Source organism: Tenebrio molitor, chromosome 7 (assembly GCF_963966145.1).
Source record: "Tenebrio molitor chromosome 7, icTenMoli1.1, whole genome shotgun sequence".
Lineage (NCBI taxonomy): Eukaryota > Metazoa > Arthropoda > Insecta > Coleoptera > Tenebrionidae > Tenebrio > Tenebrio molitor.
The window spans coordinates 14244189-14264391 of NC_091052.1; the positions used below are offsets into that span (position 1 = coordinate 14244189).

Consider the following 20203-nt stretch of genomic DNA (forward strand, 5'->3'; position numbering starts at 1 on the left):
GCTCATATTTACTTATCATCTGTTGGAGTCGGTGTTTGTCGAGATAATTAACAAATTCTAAAAAAAGCCCAAACACAAATACCTATTTGTTTAGCGAGCACTTCCTACTAATCGCTCCTCGGACAAAAATAAGAGAGACAAAACATGCACCTATGTCGATGTTTACGGCATTTTAGTATTCGTAAGGGGTAGATGGAAGCTTCCCCACACGCTATATTTATGCCCAACTTACAAACAAGGACCCTTTTGTTCGTTGATCGAGGCTTTTTATTACGCTCTCTGTAAAACATACAAATCGGGTCTTTTCTGGTTTATTTAAAGTGTTTAAAATTTTATATCCTATAAATCATAATTTTTTATAATTCAATCGGGCCAGCCCCCACGGATTAATATCTCATTAAGTCCGGAATATTTTTAATAAACGGCCCAGTCTCGACTACTTTGTTGACAAATTCTCACTTCGTTAGGCGAACGTGGACTTCAAAGGACCCCGCCGCCAAAAGAAGACGTCACAAGGGGTTATAGTCTGCATTTAGTGCGCCTAGTTGGGAGAAAATCGTAAATAACTCCGAACCGACTTTCCACATATGCTTTTAATTATTTCCAGGGGCCCACAAAGCCTCCGGACCCCGTTCGACTGGTCTTAATCTGTATTTTTACACGTCACACTGTTGTACAGCGGGGCGTGCCTTATTGCATTTAATGAAATGTAAAATGTCTGCAAGCAAGCGCCTGTATTTTATTACGGAGAAAGGATTGGAAGAATGAACGAAGAGATTGCCCTTTAGGGAGGAAGAGCGAACAATGAAATCTTCTCGCTGTTTTATGTCATTGTCCCCGGGAAAGGGTTACGTCCTATATACATGCACCCGGGTAACTAACCAAACTTAATATGTTCTTGTCAGATAAACCTACGAGATAATTTAATATCGCTTAAAGCCCAGTGTTAAGTGCACAGTAAGCGGCCTTAATTACTCCGATATTTTATTATTAAAACACAAAGACCGCATGCGGGACAAAAATTTTCTAGTAATGAGTCGAGGTTCGATTTCAGCGAGGCGCACCACAACTGGAACGTCACCGCGTCGCAGCAATCCGGTCTTTGCGAGGACCGCTCGCTCGAAATCAGAAATTTTCGAGCTTAGTTTAAATTCTCGTCTTCTTGTCCCGAATAGAATACCTGGAGCTTCGATCAGAGAAAGGCTCCATTTCCGGAGCAAAGTTATCGCGTGCGCAGGAAGCTACCTTCCATAAACTGAAAACGTTCAGATCCTACCAAATCCTTGACGCTTTCTTAAATCCCCGCTTTGCATTCAGCAAACGTCTACAACCTTTCGAGGCGTTTCCATCCAGCCGCTTAATACTGTATTCCTCTTCGGCTCTCGAAAACATTAGACGTAATCAGACAATACCGTAAATAGGAGTGATTGGGGCGGAGTGACCCCACCCCCACCCCTATTCAAATTTTGTTTATCTGGAGACGTCGTTACGGAAGACGGCTTCTTTGTGTTTTATCTTTAATTAAATCATTATTTTTTCCCCAGGGCTGCAAGTTAGTGCAGCGAAAGGGGGTCCCGTCTTGATTCGAAATCGATGGCGGCGACACTAGTCTTGCGGGGCACTGTACATTCCGTTTTTGTTTGTTCGTGCAAAAGACTTGGTCGGTCTTTATCAGGTCGCTGTTAATGGTGATTGTAAACCGGTGTTACGGGTGACCGAACCCTATCGGCAGGAGGCGATCTCCGTCTGAAACAATCCAGGCGTACGTCTCTTTATCAAGGAATTGAACAATTTAATATTCCCAGAAGCACTCGGGCTTGTTATGCCAAGTCTGGTCCGGAATAAGATTTAATCGTAAAATGGTGGCTCTTGTGCAGATCTCTCTCCTCTAAGTGCCTTTGCTTGCCTGACTTCAATCTACTCCACTTGGATTTTATACCATTCACACTCGCTCAAAAAGCTTTTCTCCGAGATTTAAAGGCGCGACACAAAAAATAAACACATTTTTCGCGGCTATGCAAAAATCGCCGGAATCTGGAACACCTTTCGGCAGTAAAAGGCAGCTGCGTCGCAGGTGAGTCCTGATTGGTAATTAGAGAGTCCCGGAGGAGGGCAGGTGACGGTATTCATGCGTGCGGACAAGAGAGGTCCGGATCGCTTCGGATGAATTTAATTCCGGAGAGGACCGGAATCCGGCGTCCAATAAAAAATCAATCTAGTGAATGGAAATATTTCCATGTACGCAATCTCGGAAAAACAATTTCAATAAGCGCATATGTGAGTCGTAAAAATGATTCATCGTTCGCCATGCATAAATGTAAAACATTGTTTGTTTCGCCGGACTTTCGATCGAAAATATGGAGGGTTTAGAGGGGAGCTTGCAAGTTCAATTTCCGTTTTCAGCGCCCCAGCGGTCGAAAGCTTTCTCGTGTTAGCTCTCACTTACATATAACAATAAAACGAACTGGTCTGACAGATCCCGTGTTATTTATATCGTCACCTCTGGACTACAAAAGCCGTTATTCCTTGCCTAAAATTAAATGGACCGGAGGCGGCGTCCGACAAGTTTTGCGCGCCGCCACCGCTTGTTTGTTAATTTGGGCGGTCGAGAAGAAGAAAAAATATTTTTTGGTCGGGTACACCCCAGTGCGATTCGGGTTATCTTATTTTATTTGGGGCGGAAGGGTGAAGCGCAAATTAAATTTCTATCTGAATTATTAAATTTAGAGTAATGTTGTAAAATACAGAGAAACAGTAAATTTTTAGGGCGGAGGGCGAAATTAAGTTAATTTGGGTGTTCTCGTTGGAAGCATTCGCCTCGGAAAGAATCACGAAATGTCGTGATATAAAAGGGCCGTCCCTTTGCTTTAGGTATTATCAGGGTAGGCTTATAATTGATATTTGTGGTGAAGGTCCCCAACGAAATGAAATAGTTCCGGTTCAGTTGGTCTTTATCTCTGCTAAGATGTCTCCATAAACTCTGATTACTTCCAAAGTCAACGGCGGAAACAATGATAGGAAAAGTTTGAGCTTTCCTGCTGGCGGCGTCATATTTTTTATTTCTACTAGTCCAATTTAAAGTTTTATTTTTGGACGTGTGCGATTAATTAATTCGGTTGTTTTGTTCCAGGCTTTGTGTTTCTTTGTCGAGGTCAAATCCAATGCTTCAAGCTGTTCGGGGACGTGGAAAGAGTTCTCCATCCCTTCGAGTTGTCTAGCAGGTGGAGTATCTGAAAAATGACTTATCGGGACGTGACAAAATCCGGGGCTGGATCCGTTTTCTGCGATCGCTTCGGGAGCTCCGCCTCGAGATTTATTTTCGACGTGACTGCCTCGAAACTGGAAAGATTAAAAGTTTGCGTCTCGAGCTTATTGTATTTCCGCCGATACGGTCAAGATTTCATTTTATTTGTGCTGCACGATTTGTGGGAACCGATCCGCAAGGGCGACGGAATATTAATAATTCAATTCCTCCAGACGCATCCACCGAACAAGCCCCGCTTTGTCGAGCTTCCTTTTTATTCACTTTCTATACCGGAAATTGTATTTATTTGAGTAAACTGCTCCAAGGGAAGTCGCATTAACCGACATGTTTTTTACAGACTCTCGAGAGTGTTTCCTGGGTCGACTCTGGCAACTTTTCACCAAGGTACACGCTCTTCCATAACTATTTATTACTCCACTTTACTCACACTCTACACTCTACAGTGTGGACACGCCAAAAGACGACCAACTCTTTTTTCAACGTCATTTTTTAAACTTGCTTTTACGATGTTAAATTGTAACAAACTGTTTTCAACAAAAAAAAAGTTTAAAATTTGCATCATTTTCGTTTTTGCAAATTTAATTTCACTAGAACTACAACTAAAATGCATTCACGTTGTTTTGACATAATGGAAGCCCATGGAAATTTTGCATTTAATTTCGTAGTAAACCTGTCCGTATGTTTTTGTAAGTTTGAGGTTATAAATAGCGTCAATGTCTAGTGCCTTGTTGTCAGTTTTAGCAGTTTGCAATAGAAGAATACTCAGAAGTCACGGGAAATTCAGCAAAATGTTATTTTTATTTTGATGGGACCGCAGTCAGACACTTTAGTGACGGAAATCAAATAGTGTGACCAACGTTAAAAAAATAAGTCATGGCCTCCCATTACGTATACCAGAACAACGTGAACGGTGTTTATCGCGTCTTTATAAATCAACAGTTAAGTACGTTTAACTTTTAGGATTTTTAAATCTTCCACTCAGATTTTTTTTTGTTTTTTATATGTCAAATTGTAATTCTAGCTATCCTTTCATTCTTCATGAAAAAAAGTAACATAATAAATTCTCGTAAGTTACAAAATAATTTAATTTTTTTTAAAATAGGTACATACAATCAATTCGATTATCATTTCCTCATTTTTGCTTTTTTACAAGATTATAAAGAAAAAAAAGTTACATTAATTCACAATATTTGGCTTCATTTAAAATATTTTTATTAAACTCGTTAAAAAATATCAAAAAAATGTCAATTATAGTTTTCTCTAGTGCATCAATTATTAAGAATGATTTTTTCAAGCTCATAAGTGCTTTCGTTGTTATAATCATAAAGATGAGTAACAGACGAGCGTGTTATTTCCGAACAGCAACAAAAGCATGAGCGCAAAGCGCAGAAAAATTTACCGGGTGTCCCATCACTTGTGTCCCGTAGGAAAATGACTTTAAAACTAAATTATATTTATATGAAGGTATTATAGATGCATAAATACCGTTCACCGCCACAAAAATTGGGTATTACTTTTTTGTTAAAATTAATTACCTAGGTACAGCAAGCAAAAAACTATCACTTTAAAAATTAAATTTTGTTCGATGCAGTTCAAATTTAGTATACGTTATGAAATAGTTATAGAGAAATAAAATCCGTAATTAGAATTTAATTAAAATGTTTTGATGTAAAGATATTTGGTTAATTTAATTTGGGTCCTTCTACTTTATAAAAATTTATGGAAGACAAAGTTAAGTTTGTGGGTATTATTCTTGTCCGCAATTTATGGTACGAAGACCATTCAAGAGGGTTCCAGCGGTACCTGCCTGTGTTACGGCGTCAAACACAGTGCACCCCTCATAAATCTTCGTCTGCAATAAATTTTCATAAAGTAGAACGGCCCAAATTAATTTAACCAAATATCTTTACATCAAAACATTTTAATTAAATTCTAATCACGGATTTTATTGCTCTACCATTTTTTCAAAACGTATACTAAATTTGAACTGCATTGAACAAAATTTAATTTTTAAAGTGATAGTTTTTTGCCTGCTGTACCTAGGTAATTAATTTTAGCAAAAAAGTAATACCCAATTTTTGTGGCGGTGAACAGTATTTATGCATCTATAATACCTTCATATAAATATAATTTAGTTTTAAAGTCATTTTCCTACGGGACACAAGTGATGGGACACCCGGTACAGTAGCAAGTTTATATGCACGTGGGAGATTCGAGAAGAAAATCGCACGCCAACACAATGTAATCACTTGAGATGTATTTATATTAAATGTCAAATCTGCAATGTTGAAATTATCGTGGTAATTTAATTTAAAAAATGTTTTGGCCAATGGGAAGCATATAAATTATTTCCACTTATTAATTTTTTGACGGTGGAATAAACAAATAGAAGAATGGAAATATTTAAATAAAAAAAATACAAGGAACAAAGACATTTTTTGTATAAAAAATGTTATTTTGGGTTATTTTAGGTAGAAAGAATTTTTCTTCTTTGAGGTTTGAAATGCCTAGTTCAGGGATAAATAAAAAAACAGGGCGAGATAAAAGTAGGTACCTAGTAATCAGTCAGGTACAAAGTTTTAATTGATTTTAAGGCAACGAGTAAAATTTCAAATCGTCAAGAGTTTGACTAAGTATTTTTCAAAATTTTAAAAAATCCAGGAGGTATTTTACCTAAAAATTAAAAAGTCAAATTAGATATTTAAGATAAAATATTTTTGTCATTTCAGTACTTCCGCGAAACAGAAAACAACACTTTTTTGGTGGAAATGTGGAAAACACCCAGAATTCAGAAATGTCAGACAACAAAAACTCGTAAAGCAAAAAGAATAGTTCTCATAAAAGAAATATCCCCATTTGTTATCAGAGAATCCACCTCACTTTGTGAAAAATATTTTAAAATAAAAGAAAGACTTTTTCTTTCAAAATAAGTCAGTTTGTCTTGCTTCTGGACATCTAAAAATACGAGAAATATTTTTTATTCCAGTCTCAGTTAATAAATCTGGAAAAATTAAAGAGTTTCGTCGGTAATTGACAATTTTCAGTTATAATCACTCCAGTGTGTGAATTATTTCCGAAAATTTTCAAAACTTACGAAAGCTTTTGTCATTGTAGAAATAAGCACGAGTCGCAAACGAGTGCTTTAATCTCGAACAGCAACAAAACCGTGAGTGAAAAGCGAGGAAAAACTGACAGAAACTAATTCACATGCACAGGGGAGATTCGACAAGATCAGATGTTTACGCAAGGGTGCGATTTTCACTTATAATATCCCAAATGCATTGATCGTGTTCCACTCGGGCTAATTAATACGTTTTGGAAGTGCATTCGAAAAAATTTCCGGATATTAATCAATGCACGAGGGCATAGTCGGTAAGAAAATCGCAACGACACGGATATTATGCTTCTTAAATTATAAATTTCTCACAAAAAAAAATCAAGTTGTATAACAGAATTATTCTTGACAACGGAAAAAAAATTGAGATTTTCAATAAATAAATGATTTTAATTGGCTGAAATAATTTCCACTTACCTATTATTAATTTCATGTTGGGTTAGCTAGGTGCAAAAAATTTTCAGGAAATCTCTATAAGTATTGTTATAGAAACGACACCGAATTCTGTTTTTCTATTGGCTATTTTTAAGTGTCGTGCGATTTTCAAAAAAAAATTACCTAGGAACATGTGAATATTTTTTCAAAAAATACTAGAAAACATTTCTAAGATTTCAATTTTTCATACTTATTAATTTATTTCTTGGATAATAATTTATGTAGGTACATTTTCAAAAGAGACATTAATTTTAAAGTGAACTTAGCAGCTACTTTTTTGAAAAGAATCAAAAATACTTTTTTTTTCATATGAAGTAGACTTGAAATGTTTTATTCCAAAGTATTAATTTTGAAAATTTTCTATTAACGTTTTCATTCCCGAATGGTCTCTAATTGCACGATCTTGATTCTGAAAAACGTAATCGTGCAGTTTTTGCTTGATCAGAATTTTCCCTCCATAATTGTTACAATTTATCATTTCCCCACTTTATGCGTACCAATTCCAGGACATTTGCAAAAAGTGCGTCAGTTTGTCGTCTTTCGGCGCTGTTTTATCGCAGATTTCGCAGAGATTGTCCCGGTTGGGCAGTTCTCTGTCGCTAATTACACATTTCCTCCCCGTATCGCCGTCTCATCTCGCCACCCCCGACAAAAACCTCCTCCATCGCGTATTTTTATCATTCTCCGGTGCACAATCTGTCCGATGCCGGCAAACATTTCCATGCAAGCTGATGGCGGCCAACGTAGCGCAACGAATGGGGCTCCATCCAATATATAGTTGGTGACGGGCGCCGCTCCGCAGCGTTAGCTCACACCCCGATAGGGGGGCGGAGAGATGCGCCATTCCAACCCACGACCATATCAGTAGCTGGCCTCGTGCCAATATCACAGAGAAGCAGAATTACCTGATCAATCGCTCCGGTCGTCGAATAAAAACCTAATTCACTCAATATCCATAATAATCCGGACTCGTTCGCCCGGATACGTCCGACTACCACCCAAACAACAACAACCGGGGGCGGCCTTGCCGATAACACGCCATTCCGATTCGTGTTTGCTTTTGTTTTAATAATGTCGTAAAATGTACGACGTGTACGACGTAATTTTCGATCGATCCTGACGACTTTCGATAATTAAGTACTACAAACGTCCGGACCGATCTGCGACGCACCTTTCGTCACCCCAAAACTAATTTTACAGTCAAACGGTTTTTGAAGAGCTGCACTACGACAACAACACCAAAACAGTCCTTCATCAAGGAAAAGTCCTTGGCGCGTCGAATACGAAAACACTTTCCACTGATAAAATATTTACGTTTTCGCTAATTTATTCAACAATTTTGCAAATGACGCACCCGAAAATCGAAAACATTCTGTACAAATTTTCCTGAGATTTTCCTCGAAGTGTTTATGCACACTCGATCACGGCAAAAAACGTAATTGTTAAGTGTTGAATGTCAAACTGCTGACGTAATTATTTGTACCGAGACTTGTTCAATGGAAAATTTGTTTAAAAGTGACAATTTTTTTCGCTTTCATTTTTTGACAGCAATCTCGACCAACAAGATCTTTAATTTTCTTGGCAAAGTTTTTCGTCGTTTTCCTATGACGCGTACAACCCTGTGTGCCAGCACCCTAATCTACTCCGACACTGACAACTTAATGGAAGACCGCATTTATGACATCACTGTAGATAACAGGATAAATTCCTCCCGGTGGTTGCCACGACCAAAAAAATGTCTCGGTTGAAATTTTGTTTTTGATCAAAGGGGTGCGATTTTTTTTAATTAGGGGACCGTTGGTAATTTGTCAAACAAAGAGATCGGAGTGAGGTGTCGACCAGCTGCACCCGTGGACTCGTTCGGTGGTTGATGAATGTATTTTTTTTGGGGTGGAATGCGGAAGGGGGTCGATCCGTTTCGGTGTGGAACATCCCCCGTCGAAAATTAAATAAATTACGTAATTCGGTGGTATCGTGGTGATTTTATCATGTTAAAGTGACAGCTCTTCAATAAAACATCCCCTATACCTGAAGTTTTATGACTTTTGCCCGTGTCCAATTTTAACGGCTTAACAAGTGTCGTTTTCATTGTTGACGGACATCGGCAGAAAGAGTCCCATCATGGAGATATTTGTGGAATTGGCTCCGGTTGTTAGGAGGGGGTCGGACTGGGAATTTAAATTTTTCGGGAGGGAAACGCGTTCGCGAATGGGTTGTAAAAAAAGGGGAGAATCGCGAGATGCGCGATTTTGATATTTTTCGGTTCGGGAAGAACAAATAGGGGGCTTAAAATTTTCGGAATAAAATCGTCATAAAAAATAGTTTAAATATATTCAGAGGTCGGCAAAATTTCCGGAGAACGGTGAGAGTCTAATAAGAAGAGCGTCCGAGTGTAGTAAAGACGTCGGGTAGGGTCGGAAGGCGTAAAGCCGGGAAACGGCTGTGCGCGACGTAGGTCTTGGATCGGTCGCGGTCCGTGTTGTGGCGACAGCCGCTAGATCGCACGCGCGTTCCCGATCAGAGCCGACCGAGTTTTACGCGAGATACTCAAAAGACTTCAGTATGTGTTTGCAACCTGTACGTCGCTGTCAGTCCACACGTACGAGTGCCGATGTCGTATCGCGATCAGGTCGCGAAGTTGACGATCCGAACGGCGAAACTAGACAGCAGAAAGGGAGTCGTCTGCAGAGCGTCCGGTGCTGACCGTTCTGGAAGTGTCGTGGCGTAGCGGCCGTGTAATTTATTGGGGCCCTCACGGCGGGGTGCCACAAAAAATTGAATCGGGCAATCAGATAAATAGCGATAAAAGTGTTTCAACATCGAGTAAAAGTTACGACCGCCAATAAATTAATTTACGGCTCGTAAAGCTCCGTCTTTGTATACATTGTGCACCGATTGATTCGCACCTGGTGGCGGTGATGATGGGACAGTGAAGGAAAGGGTTCGAGTTGCTGATCTGGTGCTCTTCTTTTCCATAACCGCCTTCGTTTGGCGGCGTCCCCGGGCCGACTGCGCTGCCCCCGCCGATGCTGTGATCCCATCGCGCGACCATCATCCTCACCATCGCGGACCCCGTGGCGTGCGCCGCGCCCACCCTGTACGACCATGTGCACCCCCCCGGATCCTCCCCAGCCACCGGAGCGGGGACTTCCACCGGGGTGACGTGGTGGTCGATGATGAACGGCGGCATCTACGAGGAGAGCCCCCCTCCCGCCCCGCAGAGCGCCGCCACGCCGATCAGCAACAGCGGGATGACCAGCCCGGCGGCGGCGCCGGCCGCCACCACCTCCGCCACGTCGAGCTCGTCGCCGGCCAGCGTGACCAGCAACAGCGGCTCCGCCGGCCCGCTCCACATCCCCGCCAAGCGCATCGCCGCCGGCTACGGCGAGTGCGCCGAGCCGGGGGTCATCCGCCACCACGGCCAGCCCTGGAACTACTCCCCATCGGACAACCACTTCGAGCCCGCTGTCCACCACCAGTACCCCAACGCGCCCACCTACTACAACCTGGCGGACCCGGCGGCGGCGCGGGACGGGCGCAAGGCCGCGCTCTCCTTCTGGTCACCCGCCGCCACCGCGGCCGGCTCCACCCCAGAGTACAAGTACTCCAGCGTGTCGGCGGCGGGGCCGAGCGGCGACCCGTCGGTCTCCTCCTGCCACCAGGGCTTCTCGTCGTCCTCATGGTGCAACTACTCGGCGTACTCGTCGGCGGCGTCGAGGCACCACGTCGACCCCCACCAGGCCGTCCCCTATCTCACGCCTGCGGACGACCGGGGGCGAGTCGCCGCCGCCGCAGCCATGGTCGCGGAGACAGCCACCTTCGCCCACGCACACGACGGCGGATACGGATTGAGAAACTACGGACCAGAACCTGTTCCCTCCACACCGTACCCTCCACCAGGTGAGACGCACGACCGACGACCGCCCCACGAGGCATCTCGCTCCCTCCGCGCCACGCGCAGAATCCATCCGACACTCGGTCAGCTGTGCTTCAAAACAAAAAAATTCAAATTCGACGAAACCCTCCACCGCAATTCTCGCACGCGAATTCCTCCAAAACTCCACACCACAACCGTGATCTGCATATTTTACCATCTGTTAAATTCCTCGAACCTCCACACAAAACTAGTTTGCCAACGTAATAAATATGTGTGTCACTAGATGGCACAAACAGGTCGAAACTCGAATATATCGCGAGGGTGTCTCACCCCTCGAACTTCTTATCACTCGAGCTTGGGGTGAGCGGAGTCGTCATCGCTCACGTCACTCGCAAGAAAACCCTACCCACTTGATCCGGTTGTTGACCCCGCTCCAAATTTACAACTGTTTTTACTAGAGAAATACATATGTAAATTTTTTATTATGATCAGTAAACAAACGATGCAAGTTGTAAATGCAAATTAATCGCAGGTACTCCGCGACTCCGGCAGTAACTAATAACTCTTCATTGAAGATTTTTAAACTCTTTGTCTAGGTCAGTTTTATTACATAGTAAAAGTGCTACAACCGGCAGTAGTGCCAACTGTCTTGCACCATTCATACGAGATGGGTGGTGGGTGATCGACAGTCGTTTCCGCGGTCGATCGATGTTGGAGAGTTACCGAAGATGAGCGCGTCGCGATCGAAACGTCGATCGGATCGATTCCACGTGGAATTGTTTCGTCTCGTCTCGAACAAACGGAGGGACCGGAATAACGAGCGCGCGTTACTACGGCTGACGTCATCAGATCGTCACGTGACCGCACAGCTGACTATCACTTGTCACGCACACGGCAGCAGATCCCGGCAGGCCGTGGATGGAGGCGCGGGCGGAGCGGAGCGGTACCCGTGCGAGTACCGACTCCCGTCGGGAGTCGGTGCTTGGAGGGCGGGCGGCCTCGACGCCCGATAGCGACTGCCTAATTGTTCACAGTGATGTGGGGATCCTCCCCATCGTCTCTCTTTCCCGCAGGTTCGCTGGGCTCGATGGGCGTGAGCGTGCCGTGCGGGACCGGCGGCAACCCGCTGGAGTGGACGGGCCAGGTGACCGTCCGGAAGAAGCGCAAGCCCTACTCCAAGTTCCAGACGCTCGAGCTGGAGAAGGAGTTCCTGTTCAACGCCTACGTGTCCAAGCAGAAGCGGTGGGAGCTGGCCAGGAACCTGAACCTGACCGAGCGGCAGGTCAAGATCTGGTTCCAGAATCGACGGATGAAGAACAAGAAGAACTCGCAGCGGCAGGCGGCGCAGCAGCAGAACAACAACAACAACGCCACCAACAACCAGAACCACCACGGCACGCACCACCACGCGACGCACCACATACACTCGCAGCACCACGTGGTCAACCACCACGTCGCCGCCAACGGCAGTCTCAAGCACCACCAGTGACCTATGGCGTTCTCCGGGGTTGTGCTCGGCCACCACCACGGCCTGGCCACTTAAACGCCCGCGCCGCGGTGACTCTGTTCGAGGGTGAGGACTCGGCAACCCTGGGACGGACGAACGGTTCTTTGCAGTGCCAAAGAGTTATTTAGGTAAATATTAGGATGTGATGCGGACTCACATGGGGCGTGTGCAAATCCGGTGCGAAGTACCGTCGGACGGTACCCGTTTTCGGGGTACGACCAGATGTTTTATTGTACCTATTACTGTATGATGGATATACACAGCATGTAAGACTTCCTGTACATAAAATGTCGACTGTCGTTGTCATAGATTGTAATTCGTTGGTAACTCTTAAAAATGTAATCGATGTTGCCTGTAGTTCAATGTGAATAGTAAATTATTGCAGGTATAGATGCTAACATTACCAGCCATAATTTCCCTGTGTTACTTAAGTTTTTACCCCACTTTATGTATATATAAATAAAAATACTATTTAGGTACCTGTAAATCTGTGGCTTGTTGTATACGGTTGATGCAAAAAAAATTTATTTTCGTTGACAGTTTTTTTTTTAGTTGATCTAAATATATTGCTTGGTGTAATGTCACTTACTACTGTAATATATTTTGAAAAAAAACTTCTCTAGAAATCCGAATTTTATTAATATTAACTATTAAACATGTACTAACTGACCTAAGAAATAGGTTCTCTTCGTCGCGTGTCTGTATCAACATAAAGGAATTTTTATTATTCCAACTAGTTAAAGAGGAAACTGTGTATATAATCTTTCGATTTTTGAAAAATGTTATTTCTGATAGAGAGATAATGTGTATTTTATTTTTATCGACGCTATTGATTTTTTTCCCATTTTTTTATTATTTTAAGTGAGCGGATGGACGCGGTCTGTGTTCATTGCCGGCGCCAATCGTTGCAATTTTTAAAATGATCTCTGATTGGTCGCACATGTTATACTTAGTTGACTACTTACGTTTTTATTGGTTCAAAAAAAAAAAAAGAAATTAAGTTTGCTGATTATTTATTGACCACGGTTAGAATTTATGTAATTTTTAAATCATTTTTCTACATGTTTATATTTTTACTTGTTGTGTTCAAAATACATATTGTTGTGTTTATGTATGTATATGTATACACATAAATATTATTAAGTATCCCCTAAATGTGTTTTATAAACATCCATTTATGTTTTGTTTTATATTGTACAATGTAAGTTACTCTATTAATAAAAAGTTCAATTATTAGGACCTTCGTTAATGGCGAGCGACACGAAACTCTCACAATTATATTTATTCTAATTTTTTTCTAAATTGTACCAATCAGATCGACGATAAATAACACATTAACACCAATAACACAACACCTAACACGGCCTCCGACAAGTGATCGCGCGATCCATATTCATAACCGTTCGACGATGCAGAGAGAGACGGAGATATGGCAGCATGTCCACGTCCACACGTCTTCGTACGCCATATTGTAATAATCATCGATCCTCCATGTTTATTTACGCAATTGTACTGTACCCAATTTTCGAATTGTAGATTTTGTCTGTACGATTAAATAAAGCGGATGTGTTGTCTTTTCTCTTTGTCTGACACAGGGCGACTTATCGATCTCCGTCTGTCTCGTAGCTCGAGGACGATGCATAATGGTCCGAAGATGAGTGAGTAAGAGAAGCAACTACTCGACGGGTCATCACCCACAAATTTATTTACTAACAGAAAAATTTATTGCGTCCGGATCAAGACGTCTTGCGGAGTTACTTGATTTTTAAATTTGGCGCGCTTGCGAACTTTTTCAAACGATAAATTGCCGAATGAATAGGTAATTAAGATGTAAATTTACTCGAGTACAATAACTGTGACGTCATTTATGGAACGTGCTGACGATAAAGTTTCGAAAGAGTATATACAATGGGCACTAATATATTGTTTATTGCTGAGTAAAGAGGCATTATCGGAGTGAATTCGGGTGTGAGAGGAGCTTCTGTTGTCCCTTCAGGTCAGTTGTTTATTTTCTCAAGAATATTTTTGTGTTTTAAAAAAATCATTTCAAATTTTGGTCCGAAATGTTGTCAAAAACTAAAATTTGTGGAAAATCACTGACTGTCGACGACCTAGATGGATTTGTGTCCAGATGTATGGTTAAAGATCACCAAAACAAACGTGAACATTTTTTTTAGTCAGTTCTAACCTCAAACATCGATTTGAACTTAAAATGATTTATTTGGAAAAATTGGTTATTTTTAGTCTTCGTGTGCAATAACAATGATGTAATTTGTGGAACGTGACTACGATAGAGATTGAAAGAACAATAGGCACTAGCAAATTATTTATTGCTTTGTAAACGCAGCATTATCGGAGTGAATTCGAGTGTGAAAGGACTATTAGGACTGACTGCTGTCTTCTTCAGGTTAGTGGTCATATTATTGTAATTTTTTTATTTTGCAAAAAACCTCACAATCAGCCGTGTCAATAGAAATTTGATTTCTCAATTCTCTCCTAGAATTTTATGAAAATCTTAAAGATCGTTCTTAGAAAAATCGAAAAACATTTTTTAGTCAATTCTAACCTCAAAGTTAGACAAGAACCTAAAATTATGATTTGAGAAAAGTTTGGTTGTTTTTAGTGTTCAAATAAGATTATCGGGGTGAATTCGATTGAGAGGATTATCAGGACTTCAGCGTCTTTATCAGGTCAGTTTTTGATTTTTATAATTTGGAATAAATATAAATCATAATTACGTCAAACGCAATTTCAATTTGCAACTCTGGTGGAAGTTTGTCAAAAATCCTACATTTTTACCGATCGTGGAAAATAATACGGAAATAAGACAGATTCTTGTAAAACAGAATCATTAAATTTCGCTCTGTAATTGATTAAAAGTCTTTTAGAGTCAATTCTAACCTCAAAACTAGATTCCAAGCTAAAATTCTATAGTTTGGAGCAAGTGAGATTAATCTTAGAGCCCGATTTCAAGTCAGGGTGACAAATAGATGGTGCAGCGCAAATGTGTAGCTATCTTTGTCCTACACATTAATTACTAATATGCGTCATCTTTCTCAAACTTGCAATTTTGTGCCGTTACCATGACAATACAAGTTGCAAGTCAACTTGAAATCGGCCTCTAAGTCTTCAAGTACGATTAGGAGAATGAATTCGGGTGTGAAAGTTCCAACTTCTCTGTCTTCATCAGATCGGTGGTGCTACTTTGTAATTTTTTATTCTATCAATAGAAATTTAAACTTACAATTTTTCTCTTGAATTTTATCAAAAAAGTAAAGATTACTCCTAAAAGTAGCTAAAAGCTCCTTTTTAGTGAGTCCTAATCTCAAAGGTAGATTGAAATCCAAAATTATGTCATTTGGAGAAAGTGAGGTTAGTTTTAAGTTTTCAGTAGGATTGTCAGCGTGAATTCGAGTGTGAAAGGACGATCAGGACTTCAGTATCTTTGAGGACAGTTTTCTTACTTTTGTAATTTATCGATTTGGAATTAAATATATTAATTACATCCATAAATTTTAATTTACAATTTATGGCCCAGAATTTTTATCAATGGCGGAAAATAATAAATCCTATACCTATAGACCCAGCATCAAACTCCTTAAAATTTCGTTCTATAAAAAACTGAAACGTTGCTGAAATTAGAATTATACAGCATGTCCCAGAACTGCCTCCTCATAGAAAACAGGGATGTGCCGACAACAAAAGAGACTCCAAAATTACTAAAAAACCGGACAGGTAGCTAGACAGCAAAAATAATTATTGATATCGTAACAATTAGCGAAAAGTTTGGAGATTTTGATTTATAATTAGACAGAGAACTCCCAAATCTCGGCAACGTAAAATGCGGTCATCCTACCTTGATTGTGCTCAATTCTGATTGGTTAAGTTTAGGATGACTTTTCTCGATTATCGCTTGAGATAGGACTTTTTTTTTTAAGTCAGATTATCACATTTTTCAAAGTACTCTCTTTTTTCCTCAGGGGAGGCAGCTCTGGGACAGCCTGTATAAGTTGAAAAAAAAAGAGGTCCACTGCGATTTCTGTCTGTATTTTCTTATCTTTGGAATAACTACTTTTTGAGAAAAGATAATAAAAGTCAACAGAAATTTGAATTTACACTTCTCGCCTATAATTTGATCAAAGATCGTTCAAGTTAGCAATCGTCCTATACCAAGGCAGATTTATATCCAACAGAATTTATCAAAATCGTTCTAAAAAAAAACCAAAACTTATTAGGTTCAGTCTTAACCTCAATGTTGACATTTTGTACTTTGGAAAAAGTGAAATAATTTTTTGCTTTCTTAGCACAAGAAATTCTGAAATGTGAGTGTTGACTTAGCGATAGGAATCGCGAATCCTGAATTTTTAATTTTATTCCAATAAATCCATAATTTATGCTTCCTTTCGCTTAAATACAAACAAAAGCCGCATCAACATGCCACTTAAGTTCCCGAAGCACTTCTCCGAAGCAGCACCAGCTTTTAGTTTTCAACATCAATTATGTTTTTGTCCAAGGCCACACCCTTGACCCATCCCATTGACAATTTCAATCCACCCTCGCCGCGACAGTCGCATTACAATCGTGTAATCGATGATTTGTGGTGCATTAACGTCAAAATCGAAAATATGCAAGTGCACAATTACACCAAAACCGCATTAAACCCACAATCAGCGCAGAATTCTTCACCAACATAGCACTCGTGCCAACAAGACCGTTGAATTTAGACGTCGCAATTAGCAATCCTTGATTGATACCGGTGCAGCGGTCGAGGTTGCGACTGCATCGCTGCGTTTCTTGGCGCAGATGCACCTGAGCCCGGTCAGAATTTACGACCTTGCCGATGCCGACAGTTTCGCCATTTTTAAGTTCACAGGGCCTCCATGTTCTTGCGGAGGAATCGTAATCCGTCCAACATTGTAGAAGTAATCGGATGATTTACGATCGGTGGGGTGTTTTCGTAAACAATTTGATTAATGGTCAATCTGGCCCTCGAATGATCCACGATTTATTCTTCTAATAAGACGACTTCTGTACATCCACCACGCGACATGCATTATGTATCAGGCCCGGATCGCTAACTGGCGGCATCATCGATGGCTTCCTCTCCGGAATTGTTTTTACCGTCTCGAAACAAATCGGATATCTCTTCCGAGAAGTTCTGTTTTATTCATCGAGTTTTTCTCTTCCTGCGTCGCATAATTACCGAGAAAAATCCAACGCGGAGACAACATTAACTTGATTGCCAATTACAACACGCCGACTTTTCCTCCTAATATTTCACAGTTTACGCACAAATTCGAGTTTAGTCGCTTTTAATTCGCATCCTTTAATCCGCTCAAAGTCTCGACTTAATTAGATTCGTCGGGCAAAATAGTGCGTGGCATCTGAAGAGCCCGCGCCGCGTTACGTAAGCTACGACTACGCTTAAGTATGCACTAGTATTGCTTAATTATTGCGACTTACCTTGCCGTAATGCGCGTTTTATGGCGTCGATTAACGTTTTAATTGGTCCCAAGATCTAGTTTAATTTTTCCTAATCGGGTGTTGTTATTTCCGCGCGATAGCCGTTTGTTTGCACTTGAACAATACCCGATCGATGATTATAGTTTAATGCAGATTTAATTTTTTAATTGGGGACGGCGACCGCGCGGGGGCGTTAATTTAAGTGAGGTTGTAACATAATTTTAATATAAAAATAAAGCTGCGACCTGGCTCGTTTAAATATATGGAGGCGTAAATTTAATTCAGAGGAAACTTCCAGGTTGATAAAAATTTTCACCGAGCTCGGTAAATCAAACGCGAGCTGGAACGAATCACGGAAAAGTGGCGTAATTTAAGGAACTAATGTGACTGCCAAATTATTCGCCAATTAATTTTTAATTCGGTTTTTTCTGGTGATTTGTCGAGGTAAAAAATAATTAATTAAGAGTGTCGGGTTTATCTCCTGCCATCTATGGTCCACATCTGTCGGAGATTTTCGTTGCTGTGCGTAAATCTGTGCATAAATTTCCATTTTCCGAAATGATAAGAGCGTTTTTATACATATTTATTCATTTATAATTCTCCCAAGAATCTAATTCTTGGGTGGTGGTGAATTTTAATTCGGTCGCTCAACGATCGGAATCTCTTTTCTAATTGGTGAATAATTACGAGATCAGTGTCAAGTTTACAGATTTGATAGGACGAGTGTGTTTATTTCCTTGTCAAGTCGACAGATGTAGGAGAAACGCTCAAAATAAGTAAACTGATCGGGGAGACCTTCGCATTAAGTGCCCCAATTTTATTTGCGCAAAAAACTGAGCCAAGGCTTCACAAAAAATATCGCAAAAGGTTCAAGGCATGTGAATGATTTATCGATAATGTTTGCACGGGTCAGGACAGGGTGTTCTAGAAGTCCACGCACTCGTTTTGACCATCAGTACAAATCGGTACAAATTACAAATTTAAAATGTTTTTGTGCGATTAAATTTGGACAGTTTTTTCGCGCAAAAACTTGCGATTTGTTTACGATATTCTCAGTGTTAAAATAATCTCGTTGAGTGAAGGTGTTTTGTGTCCGATTTGTAAGTAAAAATAATTGTTTCATTTTTAATGGTGCTGGCATTAGGTACATTTTTCAAATATTATAAGGATTTTTTAAATATTTTTTTGATAAAGAGGCGGTTTTTATAATTTTATTCACGATAGTAACCAAGATTCAACAACATTTCAGAGGTGGTTTTCTTATTTTTTGAAAATCTTAAGGCAATTACGGTTGGATTCAAAAAAAACGGGAATTGTCAGAAAAAGTTCTGTCAGATTTTATTAAATTTTTATAGTTTGAAACGGGCTTTTAGAATTTAGGTTAAAAAACTGCACTTATGTGTCAGAAATACTGCTGTCAAACAGACACAAATTGACATAAATTGACAAATTAAATTTTCAGTTCACATTAGGTCAAATTTCATTTTCCGTTTTTTTTTTTGAAGCCAACTACCAAATTTTTAGGTATGAATATTTTACATCATAATTTTTAGATGATTAATGTCCGTCCGGTTTCTGGAATGGTTCAATAACTAACTGACTGGTTAAATCAAGCGTTGCTATAGAAACGCTAGAAAGCAACCAATCACATTACAGGATTTTTGTATTTAGGTATCGGAGAGTTAACTAACTAGCCCGATAAAATTGTTTCCAGAAACCGGGCCTTGGACGATTTTTCATTTTTTTTGATAATGGCCAATATTCAACATTTTTCTTACAGGTAAATTTTGTCATTTTTTGAAAATTGTGAAATTTTAGCCGAGATTAGGTATCTAATATCTAGTTGGAAATTTTTCGAAAATGTATTTGCTTCCTAAAAACTTGTCATTGAAAAAAAATTGATCATTTGATTATTATCAGTTGCAGTAGATACACTTAGGAATTCTGATTAAAAGAAAGAATAATGTCTAGCAATTTATTCTTTATTGGAAAATACTCAATTACCTACATATAATTAATTACCTGGTGTGTAAATTATTTCGGAAAATGTTTCCTAATTCACCAGTGATTTTGTTGTTACAGAAATAAGCACGAGTCGCAGACAAGTGCCTTATTTCTGAAGACCAAGAACAGCATGAGTGAAAATCGAGGAAAAATTTATGAAAACTAATTTACGTGCACACCAGAGATTCGACAAGAAAATCGCACACCGACGTTACGTACCTACTGCTCTGATAAAGATAAATGTATTTATGTATTTCAAATGTAAAACTTGCAATGTTCAAGCTTTCATGGGATCGGCGGATAAAAAAAATATTAACCAATTTTATGAACGAAAAAATTTCCACTTAATAATTTTTTTAAATGAATACAAATCTCCTGAGACAGCACCAATTCCGAGCTTTCTGTTGAATATTATTCTCGAAGTTATGTCGAAGAAGCAAAATGAAAATAGTCTATTTCGTAACACTAAAAATTAATTGAGTTTAAAGTACAAGTGCGTTATTGGGTTTAAAGTACAAGTGCGTTATTGGGTTTCTT

The 20203-nt window shown here is 40.1% G+C and overlaps 1 protein-coding gene across 14 annotated transcripts in view; it reads left to right on the forward strand.

Annotated features, from left to right (window-relative positions):
* Abd-B (Abdominal B) overlaps positions 1-13438 on the forward strand; it is an 80489-nt gene extending 67051 nt beyond the window's left edge. For 13 of the 14 annotated variants that reach the window (XM_069053162.1, XM_069053158.1, XM_069053165.1 and 10 more), the window contains 4 exons: positions 3131-3221; positions 3603-3649; positions 9948-10715; positions 11727-13438. In XM_069053162.1, the coding sequence (XP_068909263.1) occupies positions 3131-3221; positions 3603-3649; positions 9948-10715; positions 11727-12181 (1361 nt within the window). In that variant the 3' untranslated portion in view covers positions 12182-13438. The remainder of the gene's footprint in view (positions 1-3130; positions 3222-3602; positions 3650-9947; positions 10716-11726) is intronic. The other variant, XM_069053159.1, reaches the window with a different exon arrangement.
* The last annotated feature ends 6765 nt before the right edge of the window (positions 13439-20203 follow it).